Below are 12,270 nucleotides of genomic sequence, written 5' to 3' on the forward strand. Positions count from 1 at the left end.
GGTGGTTTTAATAAGACACAGAGAGAAGAACAAAATCTAGGACACATTAAGAGAGTAAATGGAAATAATTTCTCATACTCCATAGAAAGCTGTCCTGTCAGGGCCTACAAAGTTTTAAAAAGCATGAAGTGATATTTAAAAAGAATAAAGAAAAAGAATTAGTCAAAAGACAAAGCTTTGCTGATTAATAACTGAAAAAATATGCAAGAAAATTATACAGACTGATCAATATCACAGACTAGTTCTACTCTTCCAAGCCTCAGAGAGCAGGGGAAACACATGAAGCATAACACAGCACAGTTTCACACATGCTGCTACAAAGTCTGCTGCTTCCCAGGACACATTTCTACCAGTCAGTCTATTTATGCAGCAAAACTACATGTGAGCATCCCAAAATAGCTCACACAACCTATAACTTCATTTTACTCTTCAGCCTCCAGAAATGCAAGCTTTGTGTTATGATTTCTCTTACTGAAATAAATGTACTGAAGATTTTTAGATGGCATCTCTAACTGTAAGGATTGAACCCGACTGCTGAATGGATAAAATCTGTGTAATATGTTACAAAAAGTACAAAAAGGGTTCTCTTTTTAAAAATTATATACACTGTATTTTACAACAAAAGGCTACATAATTTTGTTTCTTACTAATAATTGTGCTACTCAGCAGCTGAACATCTTCAATCAATATGCAATATTTATCAAATCAAAATTAAAGCCTGTGACTTTCTTGGGACATATCTCTGTGTCATAATAGAGAGCCTGCAAGAAACAAGCAAACCACATTACCACATTGCGTCGGCAGTCCTTAAGGAGCTGGTAGATCGGGATCTTGGCTTCATAACAATGCTCATTTTGAAAAAATTCCTTCAGTATTACTAGCAGTCAGATGTCAGTTGTCCTTAAAAAGCTCATTCACAAAGTACTCCATTTCAAAGTATTTTTTAAAATCCTCTGCTTTTTAACACCTTCCAAATCCGTCTTGTGTAAAAATCCAGGCTGTGGAAGAAGAATTCTAACATGCTGCAACTCCTTTCTTTTTCATGCTGAGTTTACTCTAGCACCGTGCTGTTCGGAAATGACAGTGCTTTTCTCCTCTGTCTTGTATTGCCCTGGGAGGAACTAGTCTATTTTGAACCTATTCTCCCTTCAGGTCACATGAGAATGAAGGCAGCTGAAAAGAGTTCCTATCTCTTTCTTTCAGTTTGATAACAACAGGTTTAAAGGTCAATAACATTAAAAAAAAAAAAAAAAAGAAAAGAAAAAATACTTCTGGATAATAAATGAATGGAAAGGAAAGGATGAATGTAAGTTACAGTAACATTTCTGAGTTTGCAAAGAAATTCCACTTACAGGCATGCTAGATAAATTAGTCTCTGTGGAGTAAAGAAAGGAACAAAGATTATTTTAATTCCAAATCAGCTAAAATCCTTACCCAGAAACATAATTCTTTTCTTTCTCTTTCTCCTAACACTTGCTTAGATACTGTTAAAAAGTACTACCATCAAACTTCACAAACCAGAATGCATTCCCTGTCTGAAAGGCATTCAGAACACTGGGGGGAAGTTAAGTAAAAATCAAATTCCTTGTAGACTGTTAAAGTCAAATACACATATGGATAGTGATTGCTATTAATCACTGAAGGACAAAATACCTAAGTTGAAGAACTATAACATGACATCCTTTCTGCTGTACTGCAGATATCTTTTCCTGTTATAATAATACATCAATAGTTTATGCATTACCAAAAAATATTGGTCAATAATTTTCATAAAAGCTTCAAGAGTTAATTCCTATGTTGATATATTTGGCAATTTCAGCATTAAAAGAGGGGGAAATGCAGCAAACAAAATAGGCATTATATTGTTTAATTTATAATTTTTTGAAAATGCTCTGAACAGTGTCAGAATTTGTTTTAAACTGAAAGAACAAAGTTATTGCTGAACAAGGGTTTACATGCTTAATAGACATTCTTTTGCAGTCTCTTACAAGTGTTGCAGTACATTATTTTGGATGGGAGTGCATCTACGTTAATAATGAAAACAAGCACTGAAGATTGCTTTTATAAAATTTATATAGACTTGGCAAATAAAAGGAAAATATGATAAACAGATTATGTATCAAAAGATCAAAAAATTAATCAAATTGTGTGTAAGGCTCTCTACAACCTTTGCACTTCATTTTATAACAGTACAATAAAATCTATTACCAACTATACTGTGTATCACCAGGAAAGATCCTAACTGGCCTGGAGGCTTTTGCCAGTGATCTGCATACAAATTGTTCCACAACAGCAGAAGGAATGTTAATAATGTTTCTTGCTCTGCGTTCTGTTCTTCATGTTTTCCATGTTTTCTGGCACTTATCTCTCAAATATCACTTACTGACTTGCAAAGGACCTTTTGTAGGGGTTCTATGGAATCAAAAAAGTTAGCTTCAATGAATGGAAAAGGCATCTGTGGTAAATTTAGCTCAAAGGGTCATACAGTCATAAGACCTTTAGTAACAGTTGGGTCTGTCACTGTGCAGGTCACACGTCTATAGAAGTGCACATAAATCAGGCACCAAGTTATGAAACTTTTTTATTCCTTTAACAGACAGAATAGGCCATTAAAAAAAAAAATCAGATAAAATAGAGACCCTTGACTGTTGCAGAACACCTGGCTGTTTTAAAGCTGTTTTGTTTTGTTTGTTTGTTTGTTTTGTTGATTATTTATAATTTATAAATATAAACACTGTTACAATTTTACACAGGAAAACAAAATAAAGCAAATTAGAGATTTTTTATTAAGTTTTTTGCAATACCATACTGAAATGGAATATTCAAAGGCTATTTCTGCTTTGCCACAAAGTAAATATCTCAGGATGTTCTGTTTTCAATAGTGTATCAGACAAGATGCTGCCTCTTACTTACTAGAAATATGACTAGAAATATTAACATATATAGATAATAAACACTACTACTACTACTACAATATAAATATATTTTACTTGCAGGTACTCAATTTGAGTCACTGTTTTTCAATGGCAGTTCAGAAAAAAAAGTCCTCAAGGGGTCACATTTCTCCATTTCATTAAGTAACACCTGCTGCAAACCTGCGTTCTTTGTTAGTTTCCATCCTCAGCTCTTTAGAAATAAACTCTTATTCTCCAAATGCCTACTAACTTCAACTATTATGAAATATATATTAAGCAACCATACTTCAAGTGGCCAAATCAGAGACTGTCTTCAGGGAGCAGCCTTAGACTCATAGGCTTCCCCCAAAACAGGGAGTCTACCAGTAGGAAGGAGAGCTGACAGACCCCTAGGAAATGTTAGTCTTATCTGAAATTAATCAGTTGACTTTGTGGAAGCTAAAACAAAGGAGCCTCTTAATATTCATCATGAGAAAGGGTAATCTTTTTCTAGAGAGGTTTCTAGAGAACCCATTAGAACAACTTTGTCAGTTAACAATAGATTCTAATTCGTACATAAAATCTGTTGTGCTAAAATTAACAACGAAGGCAGATTTGCCTAAATTTTACGTAAAGATAGGAGAATACTAGTTCACTGCACTCATAGAAGATGGTGTAGCATATATTTTTGTATTTGGGATCAAATAATAAAAACTCAAAATTTCTCATAATTTGAGGAATTAAGAGAAAAAATAATTAAGGAGAGTTAAGAGAATAAATAGAGAAATGACCATTGTTTAAATGGCAGATTTGTGCATGTAATCCTGTAATTTAAAAAGAACTCCTAACAAACCCATATATTTTTTTACCTTTTTGGAATCCTTTTTTTTTTTTTTTTTTTATGGTGGCAGGAAAAAGGCTTTGGAAGAGAAGTCTTAGGATGCCACCACATTTAAGGCAAGTGTTAATTGTACAATAAAAATAATGAATAAAATATTTAAGATTAATGAAACTACTAAAAGATGGAGACATCCAGTATTACTAAATACACTAATAATAAAAGAATCAAGAAAGGCAACAGTATTTTTTATCCGCATGTATCATCAACCAAGGTTTTAGCTGTATAGTTAAAAGGTCTAAGGAAAAAAAGATACAGAAACAAAACATCATTAAATGAAAAGTGTGCTGGATTCAGCCCACTTTGAGCACGTTTACATTTTAGTTACTTATATTTAAATTAATAACTAATTGAATTACTCCAGTGCTACAGTGCAAAGAATTTAATATTAAAATAAATTGCCAAAAGCATGGCTTAGGGAATGAGGTACAGGACTGATTCTTTTGTTTCATTCTTGGAAACATCTCTTTCTTCAGGTTATGGAACACTTGCTTAAACATTCTGAGTTTTGTCTTCCTAGTTGGTAAAACAGGGATAACCCACATAATGCTGCTTGAAAAACACTTGGACATCAAACTGATGAAAAAACATGCAACAGGAGACAGGTTATTATCACTGCTCTGTGCAAGCTGAAGAGATGGTTTCACAACTTCAAGCCTTCAAACATAAATAACGACTGGGCTCTGGAGTGTTTGGAATACACATCACCGAATGAAAGCTATAAAACAATCTGCTGCCTTTTGATATGCAATCTTAGTTTCACCCTGGGTTTTTTCCAAGTAGGATAGCTAAAATATCTTTAAAAACCTGGAGCTGGGTTCATTCACTCAGGACTCTCCATGTTATTTCTTAGTTACTGTTGCACCTGGTCTTGCTCACAGTTTGTATCTTTGTTTTCTTCATATATACTTTCCAGTTTCCACATTTATGTGAAATACACTTTTCAATAAGTAAAAAACATGCATTTAAACTTGAAATCAACATTTCCAATCTGCTGGAGCACACATTCCACTGTAGGAAACTTTCACAAACAAAGCACCACACCAATTAGTTTTTGAGTTGCACAGTTTCTTGAGTTGCACAGTTCATTCTAGATCATCCACAGAATAGATTATCCTCTTATTGTCCTGTACTGCATAACAAGCTGAAGGACAGAAAAGATTAATAAAATGTTCTTATATTACCTGCATGAGTGGGTCTAAGAACCAGTAATGTAGGAGTAGGTTCAGGAGATGTATCTTTCAAAAACAAGTATTAAGTCAGAGAATTTGAGAAACAAATTTTTAACCCAGATTCAGATTTTGCCACTGGTCAACATAGCAAGTGATTTTAAAAACATTTTTTTGTAGGGTTAGAATTCCAGAAAACTAAACTTAGCAATTCATGTCTAGGTAACAGCATATTCCCTTTTGACTAGTTCTTTAGCAAAGAGGAAAAAGTTGCACATAACTGCATAAGTAAGACAACTAAAAAATGTAATGATAGCTAGAGTGTAGAATTCATAAAAATGAAAAAAGGCAAACCAAAGGGCAAAGCAGAAACATGACATATGTCGCTGGTGTTTCCTTTCTGTATCCACTCACATCTAGCTGCCTGGGTTGAGCTACCCATCTTATAAGTATGGTTTATTAGCTCAGAGCCTGCTATGTAAACAAAGTTACCATGTGCTCTACAAAGGCCTTACACAAAATTAAATGTGCAAAACTACCCACAGACCTCATGGCAGAGAGGGTCTTCTGTAAGAATACCCAAATCTAACATGATGCCTTGTCTGAAGATGTTGATCTCAGTTTCCTTTGAAGCTTCCCGGTGCTGCTGCCTGAACTGTTCCATGAGAAGTAAGGGAGGTAAGAGTCACAGAGAGGCCTCACAGTGCCTTGCTCCCTTACATAGCAAAGTCAGGTTCTTCATATATACATATGTCAGACTGAAAACGTGCCCTTCTGTCTTTATTCCTGCCTACTTTTAATTTGATTTAATCAGTTACACAATTAGAGGTTAGCAACCTCAGTACTAAATGACCATTTTTGGTACACATAGATTCCATTGCAAAAATAAAAATAGAACCTGTGCAAATCTTCATTGCTAGAGATTCAAAAAGAAAATAAAAATAGCTAAATTTTAGGAGTAGGAGAATACTGTTTTCTGAGAAACATTATATTCTAGACAAACAGTACCATCAGCTATGGTTACACCAGTCATTACGGTTGGAATAAATGACATCTGCTAATGTTGGATTAACACTGTATACCAGTGAATAGCCTAAAATTAAATACTACCCTCCTAGCAGACTTTGAACTTCAGCTGAGCTAAGGCTGCCTAGTGTGTCAGGCTGTTTTTATCTCTTTTTAGGTTTTTTTTAATAAACATGTATATATATATATATATATACATATATATATATATATATATGTATATATATAAAAACAAGTTGAATTATAAAAACATAGACTTTTGTCAGATCTAAGTGGTTTTACTGCAGTAATACAGCACTAATTACAAGGTTAAAGGAAAAATCTATCAATGTTTCCATCAGACCTTCTGTTTTGGACTTATTTGCTCCACGCAAACTCAGAATACAATTTGTTAGCTAAATAGTTGCTTAAAAATAAACATTGGTGGTTCATACTCAACTCAGTAGGGAGTTAAGCAGTAGCTATGGTTTCCAAGAGTAATATGCCAGCATTTCCAGGCTAAAAAAAAAGTAGACTAACATTTTTTTCTCTTTTTTTTTTTTTTTTTTTTTTTTTCAAATGAAGCAGTGGCTGCTAGGAAAGGCAAGAGAGAATTGTATTTCTTTTACAAAGCTTTCATGATTATGACTGGTCCTGGACAAAGTCACTCTCGAGTGTCAGGCTCAGTATCAGAGAACCATTATATTTTGTAAGATATGCCTTCTTTCATCATCATCTTGTTCAGAAGAATGGGATAGTGCGAGATTAACCAGAGTAGGCTGGAAGACTCTTAAGAATACCACCATGTATTTCAAGAGCGCACACAGACCATTGTTTCAGGCAAACAAAACTTGTATGTACAACATGAAAAATTATACTTAAATTTTAAGCATGTTATATATAGCCTCATATAGTAAAGCACTTTTTTTTTTTTCAATTTTGTCTTGTCTAGAACAAAAAACAAACATTAACAGAAAAGCTGCCCAACCCAGCCATGCATATGCTAAAACGAATGTTTCTGTAACATTTTGTCTTTTTGGAAACAATAAACTTTTACTGTCAGAAAGTCATCCTGAAAGCAAATCTGAGGTGAGGTAACCACATTAGGGTAACAGAAGGGTTCTCTACAAAGCAGTAGAGTGGATTTCTCCATGTCCTTCACTGGAAACTTGGCATCCACAGGTATGGGATCATGGCCTGAATGAGTCAGACATGGATAAGACTCTTGTTTGGTAGACTGACATCATCCATACTTCTAAGTCCTTCAGAAAAATGTCAGGAACTAAAATTAAACCTAAATTATGCATTATGTTACAAAGCCTTTCTTGAAGAGGAAGCATACCTCCATGACACTTGTGTTTCAAAAAATCCACTTGAATTTGTATAAATTTGCTACTCATGTTTCACTTCTGATTGTTTTTTGAGGTATGGAAAACTCCAAAGGTTTAATCTGGCTTGTATGAGGTAAAAAAAGAAAAAAAAAAACCCAAACTTTTTATATGAACACTCAAAAGTACAAAATGTGTTCGATTTTTAATGCAAAACTATCAAACTCAAAACTGTAATTAAAGGAAAAAAACTATTTGTTTTAAAAAGTTGCAAGTTACTGGAGAGCTTCTATGAGAACAAATGAAGGTTACATTGAGAGTAAATTACTTGTCATGAATTATTCACTGAGAGTTAAACAAGGCACACTAAGAAAGGAGTTTTCTCACCAGCCTTGAGCTGCCAGAGGATTGGTTGCTCATTTAAACTGGTCAGCTAGGCTCCTGCTAGAGACAGGTCTGATAGGCACTTGCTGGGGTAGTCTGTTTCCATGATTCAGACATCTATTTTAAGACAGACAGAACTGCTCCTCTCAGCTGTCTATCTATCCTTCTGTGGGCTATGGCTTCCTGCCTATTTTATGTTAGAAATGTAGATTTTGGGCAATTCAAGATGTACTTGATAAATTCTATGGTACCAGGATAAAACCTCTAAGTTTATATAATATGGGCATTGCAGATTTTTGCCTCACTACTCTCTTACTTGTAGCAGTTGAACTGAATGTAGATAGGATTAATTTTTTTCCTTTTATAGAAATATAAACTTGACATATTTCCATATTTGGCCTCACATCATATTTTGAGAGAGATGAAGAATGCCAAGACACCACTGCTCCAATCCATATTTAATGTAGTCAAAAAAAAAAAAAAAAAAGAAAAAAAAGAAAAAAAAAGCTGCACTTCTGATTTCTCCTCTCCTTCTTTCCCAGGGGAGGAAAAGCAAAGTGATCAAAAGGAATATCCATGTATATAGTACAGCAGTTATGCCCACCACTGAAAACTCATATAAGACCTATCTCTTCTGAATATTCAGGCATCTGGCGGGAGAGATACAGTATGTTCTGATATTCATTGATTCTAAATTTCTTCTCAGTTTAGGACTAATTTGTTAGATCTATCTGAACTCTTTATTCCATATTTATATGTTTGAATTTCCCCTTATTAAACAATGTATCAGGTACAAGAAAACCATGTTGCACTATGAATCCCAAAGAGACTCTTACCAACACTGGCTGTAAATACCTCCAGAGATGACAGTAGCCAGAAACTTCATGTTCTTGTGGAAATTTGAATTGCCTAAATTGGATGCAAGCATTTCAGAATTGCCAGTGCATTACCATGGACAATGTGCATCTTTCCTCTTCACCCTTCTATGAGTAGGAATAGTTTGTGTGTCATCAAACATGTCACAGCTTAGCATACCTGGCTAGTGTTTTACATATGGTAGCCTTCTAATATAGCAAATCAATCTATTCTTTCTCTTGATGGTCTCCTTCAGTATTTGATTAGCAAAGCTATCTCTGTTTTTCACATTAAATTCAATCCAGCTAAATTCCTTCTAGATATATGCTGCTATGTTAAATGCAGAAAGAGAGAATCTCTGACTAAAATAAGACAAAAGGCACCAAATCTTTTTCTTTTTTTTATTTATTTAGGGTGTTAATTTTTTAATTTAATGGTGTTCATCAACTTTACAACATATTTCCTTTAAAAAAAGTCATAGAAACATAGAATGGCTTGGGTTAGAAGGGATCTTAAATATCACCTAGTTCCAACCCTTCTGCATTGGCAGGAGCACCTTCCACTGGACCAGTCTACTCAGAGCCCCATCAAACCTGGCCATGAGCAAAGCCAAGAAAAGGACATTCAGAACTTCTCTTAGCAACCTGTTTCAGTGCCTCACTGCCATCTGAATAAATAATTTCTTCCTAATATCTAATCTAACAATATTTTTTTTTTACTCTTAAAAGCATTCTCCCTTTTTCTATCACTATCTATCCCTGTAAAAAGCTGTTCTCTCTTTTTTTCTAAGCCATTTTAGCTATTAGAAGGCTTGAAATATGGTCTTCCCAGAGCCTTCCCCTCTCCAGGCTTAACAACCCCAACACTCTCAGCCTCTCTTCACAGAAAAGGAACTCCAGCCTGCTCATTTTCTCTGTGGTCTCCTCTGGAATTGCTCCAACAGGTCCTTCCTGTGCTGTTACCCCAGAGCTGATGCAGCACTGCAGGTGGGGTTTCACCAGAGCAGAGCAGAGCAGAGCAGAGGGGCAGAATCCCTCACCACTCTCTGCTGCCCACACTGCTTTGGATACAGCCCAGGACACATTTGCCTTTCTGGGCTGTAAGGGTACATTACTGGGTCATGTCCAGCTTTTCAGCCATGAGAACCTCCAAGTCCTTCTTGGTAGGGCTGCTCTCAATAAGTACTACTCCCAGTTCTGTAGTCATGTTTGGTTCTGCTCTGACTGTGCTGCAGCCCCTTGTGCTTGGACTTTTTAACATCCTTAGCTTCTCATGGTCTCAGTTCTCAAGCTTTTGCAGATGCCCCTGGATGGCATCCCATCCCGCCTGCATCCCACCTGCACTGCTCAGCTTCCTGACACTGCAAATGTAGTGAGGGTGCATTTGCTCCCACTGCCTCTGACACTGATAAAGATACTGAAGAGCCTAAGTCTCAAGACAGCCCTGAGGGACACCATTCATCACTGGTCTCCATTTGGATATAGAGCCATTGACTGCAATTCTCTGGCTGTATCCATCTCACCCTTTCCTTAGTTTACTCTTAAAATGCAACTCCAAATCTCCAGTTTGGAGTTTATGATTCCACGTGAAACTGTGTTTAAAGCTTTCAGAACTCCAGGCAGACTACACTAGTTGGTCTTCCCTTTTTGAGCATTGCAGTCAATACATCACAGGAGGGCACAGAGACTGGTCAAGCCCTTTTTGTCCTTAATAAAATCACAGCTATCTTGGTTCACTTCCTTGTCTTGTATATATCTGAACATTGCTTCCATGAGGATCCATTCCATGAATATAAAGAAAAGAAATCTAAACTGCAGTTCTTATTTGAAACAACTTAATTTATGCAGCATGTCTAAGAGGATGTGCTCACTGTAGGTTAAGGCCATATGGGCTGTATTTCAGTGTGTTTGCACAAAACCTACAAAAACCAGAGTCAGCCCTTTTAAACTACTGTGAGCATTTTGTGTGTAATTTTGAAGGGTGGTTTGTTTGCTTTCTTTTTTTTACATGTCTAAAAGTGGGTTAAGAAATTAAACAGACTGGGGTGAAAAGACACTTTGGAATTTTTTTTAATTGTAACCTGAGATTACCTATGAAAGTACTGAAAAAAAATCATCTAAGATTTCTCTATGTGAAAGCTTACATGAAGCTTCATTTATAGAAAATTTTGGAAAAATTTATTCTACAAATATTTTAACAGTGAAATGTTTTTCTTTTATAGTTCACTATAGTAAAAATTGATAATTGGTTTTGTATTTTATATTGCAAACATTGCTAAAGCCAACTACTGACATTAAGTGTTGGCTGTAATAATATATTCTTTTAATTTACATGCTCATATGCACATATTTCAAAATTTGTAATTTCATTTGAACTAGCATTCAAAATACACTGGCAGGTTTACAAATCACAGCAAGATGCACATTACTATCTCTGGAATATGACGTTACAAAACCTTGGAATTTATTTTGCTGTTTAAGGAGTTTTGCATGTGTAAATAAAGTCAGTCTTGCAAAGTCAATCCAGCTGATCACCATCCAAATAAAGTGACATTTAAGAAGACAGAAACTGGTAGGAAATTTTTTCCCTTCTGTTTCTACCTATTGTGTTCTGTTACTTTGGACATGAACACAACTAAATTATTCACTTTTGCCTTTTACAACTTAAAAAAATGTATTGGCATCTAAAACCTTTCTCAGTTAGGATGACATTTTTGCAAAGACAAGGATGAGCTACTAAGCTGCTTTGCTTAGTAAGTTCTCAATCTAATACATATTGCTCTACTGCAGGAGAAACACTAGGAATTCTTCAATAATTACTTTAAACTGCATATAACAGTGTTGATAAATTTAATAAGCTTATGAATATTTGGAGCTTAGTTATCCCATCTCTCTTCTCCAAAGTCCTCCCAACAGTGTGTTGGAAGTTCCTCTGTTTTCCTTCGCATAGCAGCTTTCCCCTCAAGCATTCTGTTGCCTACTTTCTTTATGACCTTTGGTTCAAATGGTTATGACCAGATGGTTGAAAAAAGTCTTAATTTTAGAGAAAGCTCTGTGCAGAAACCTTTATTCTGAAAAAGTTTACACAGAACCACTTATAGCAACCACTAATTCTGGCAATATTCTTTCTCAGAGGCATCTAAGGAAAACAAAGACTCAAAAAGTTTTCTAATAATTGATAAATTTTCAACGACCTAGAGGAATACAGAAGTATTAATTTAACTCAAGAAAGTGAGAAAGCCCATTTGAAAACCATGACTACTAGAATTTTGATTGCATTTCTCAGCTTTGCATTTCATGTAAAGGTTCACATCCTCTTGTCTGAGGATAAGCATGGAGGTTTTTTTAATACAGACCCTCTGCATGCCCAGTCCCAGCAAATGAAGCACTAGGAGCTGGGGCTGAGTTGCCTGACCCAGGCACATGCCAGGCTGCACATTACTGGAGGCTCAGAGGTCACAGGGAAGAGGCTGAGCTCTCAGGAATGCAATGTGCCTTCAGATCTACCCATTCACAGTCTTGATAGGGATGACAAAAAATTCTGAAATATAGGTCAGTAGACATTTGTACTAAATATCAGTTCTTGACTTCTAAAATAGTACGGATGTTGGAGAAGGATTGGTTTTGTTTTCAAAATAAAACTGGCCTTCTGTCCTTCTAAGATCTGAATGAAGGTTTTCAAATATGGAGATACAGACAGTTAAACCTATAATGCCAAAATAAGTAAGAGTTCAAATA

General features: G+C 35.4%; 1 protein-coding gene across 11 annotated transcripts in view; it reads right to left on the minus strand.

The window, feature by feature from the left end:
• The window catches only part of PDE4D (phosphodiesterase 4D), a 530,024-nt gene that overhangs the window by 126,049 nt on the left and 391,705 nt on the right, over positions 1-12,270 (minus strand). The window contains exon 1 of one of the 11 annotated variants that reach the window (XM_038123334.1): positions 789-6,141. The exons of the other annotated variants lie outside the window; for them this stretch is intronic. Coding sequence (XP_037979262.1) covers positions 789-853 — 65 coding nt within the window. The 5' untranslated portion in view covers positions 854-6,141. Of the gene's footprint in view, positions 1-788; positions 6,142-12,270 lie in introns of those variants that run through there. 11 annotated transcript variants of the gene reach the window in all.

Source organism: Motacilla alba, chromosome Z (assembly GCF_015832195.1).
Source record: "Motacilla alba alba isolate MOTALB_02 chromosome Z, Motacilla_alba_V1.0_pri, whole genome shotgun sequence".
NCBI classification, from domain to species: Eukaryota; Metazoa; Chordata; class Aves; order Passeriformes; family Motacillidae; genus Motacilla; species Motacilla alba.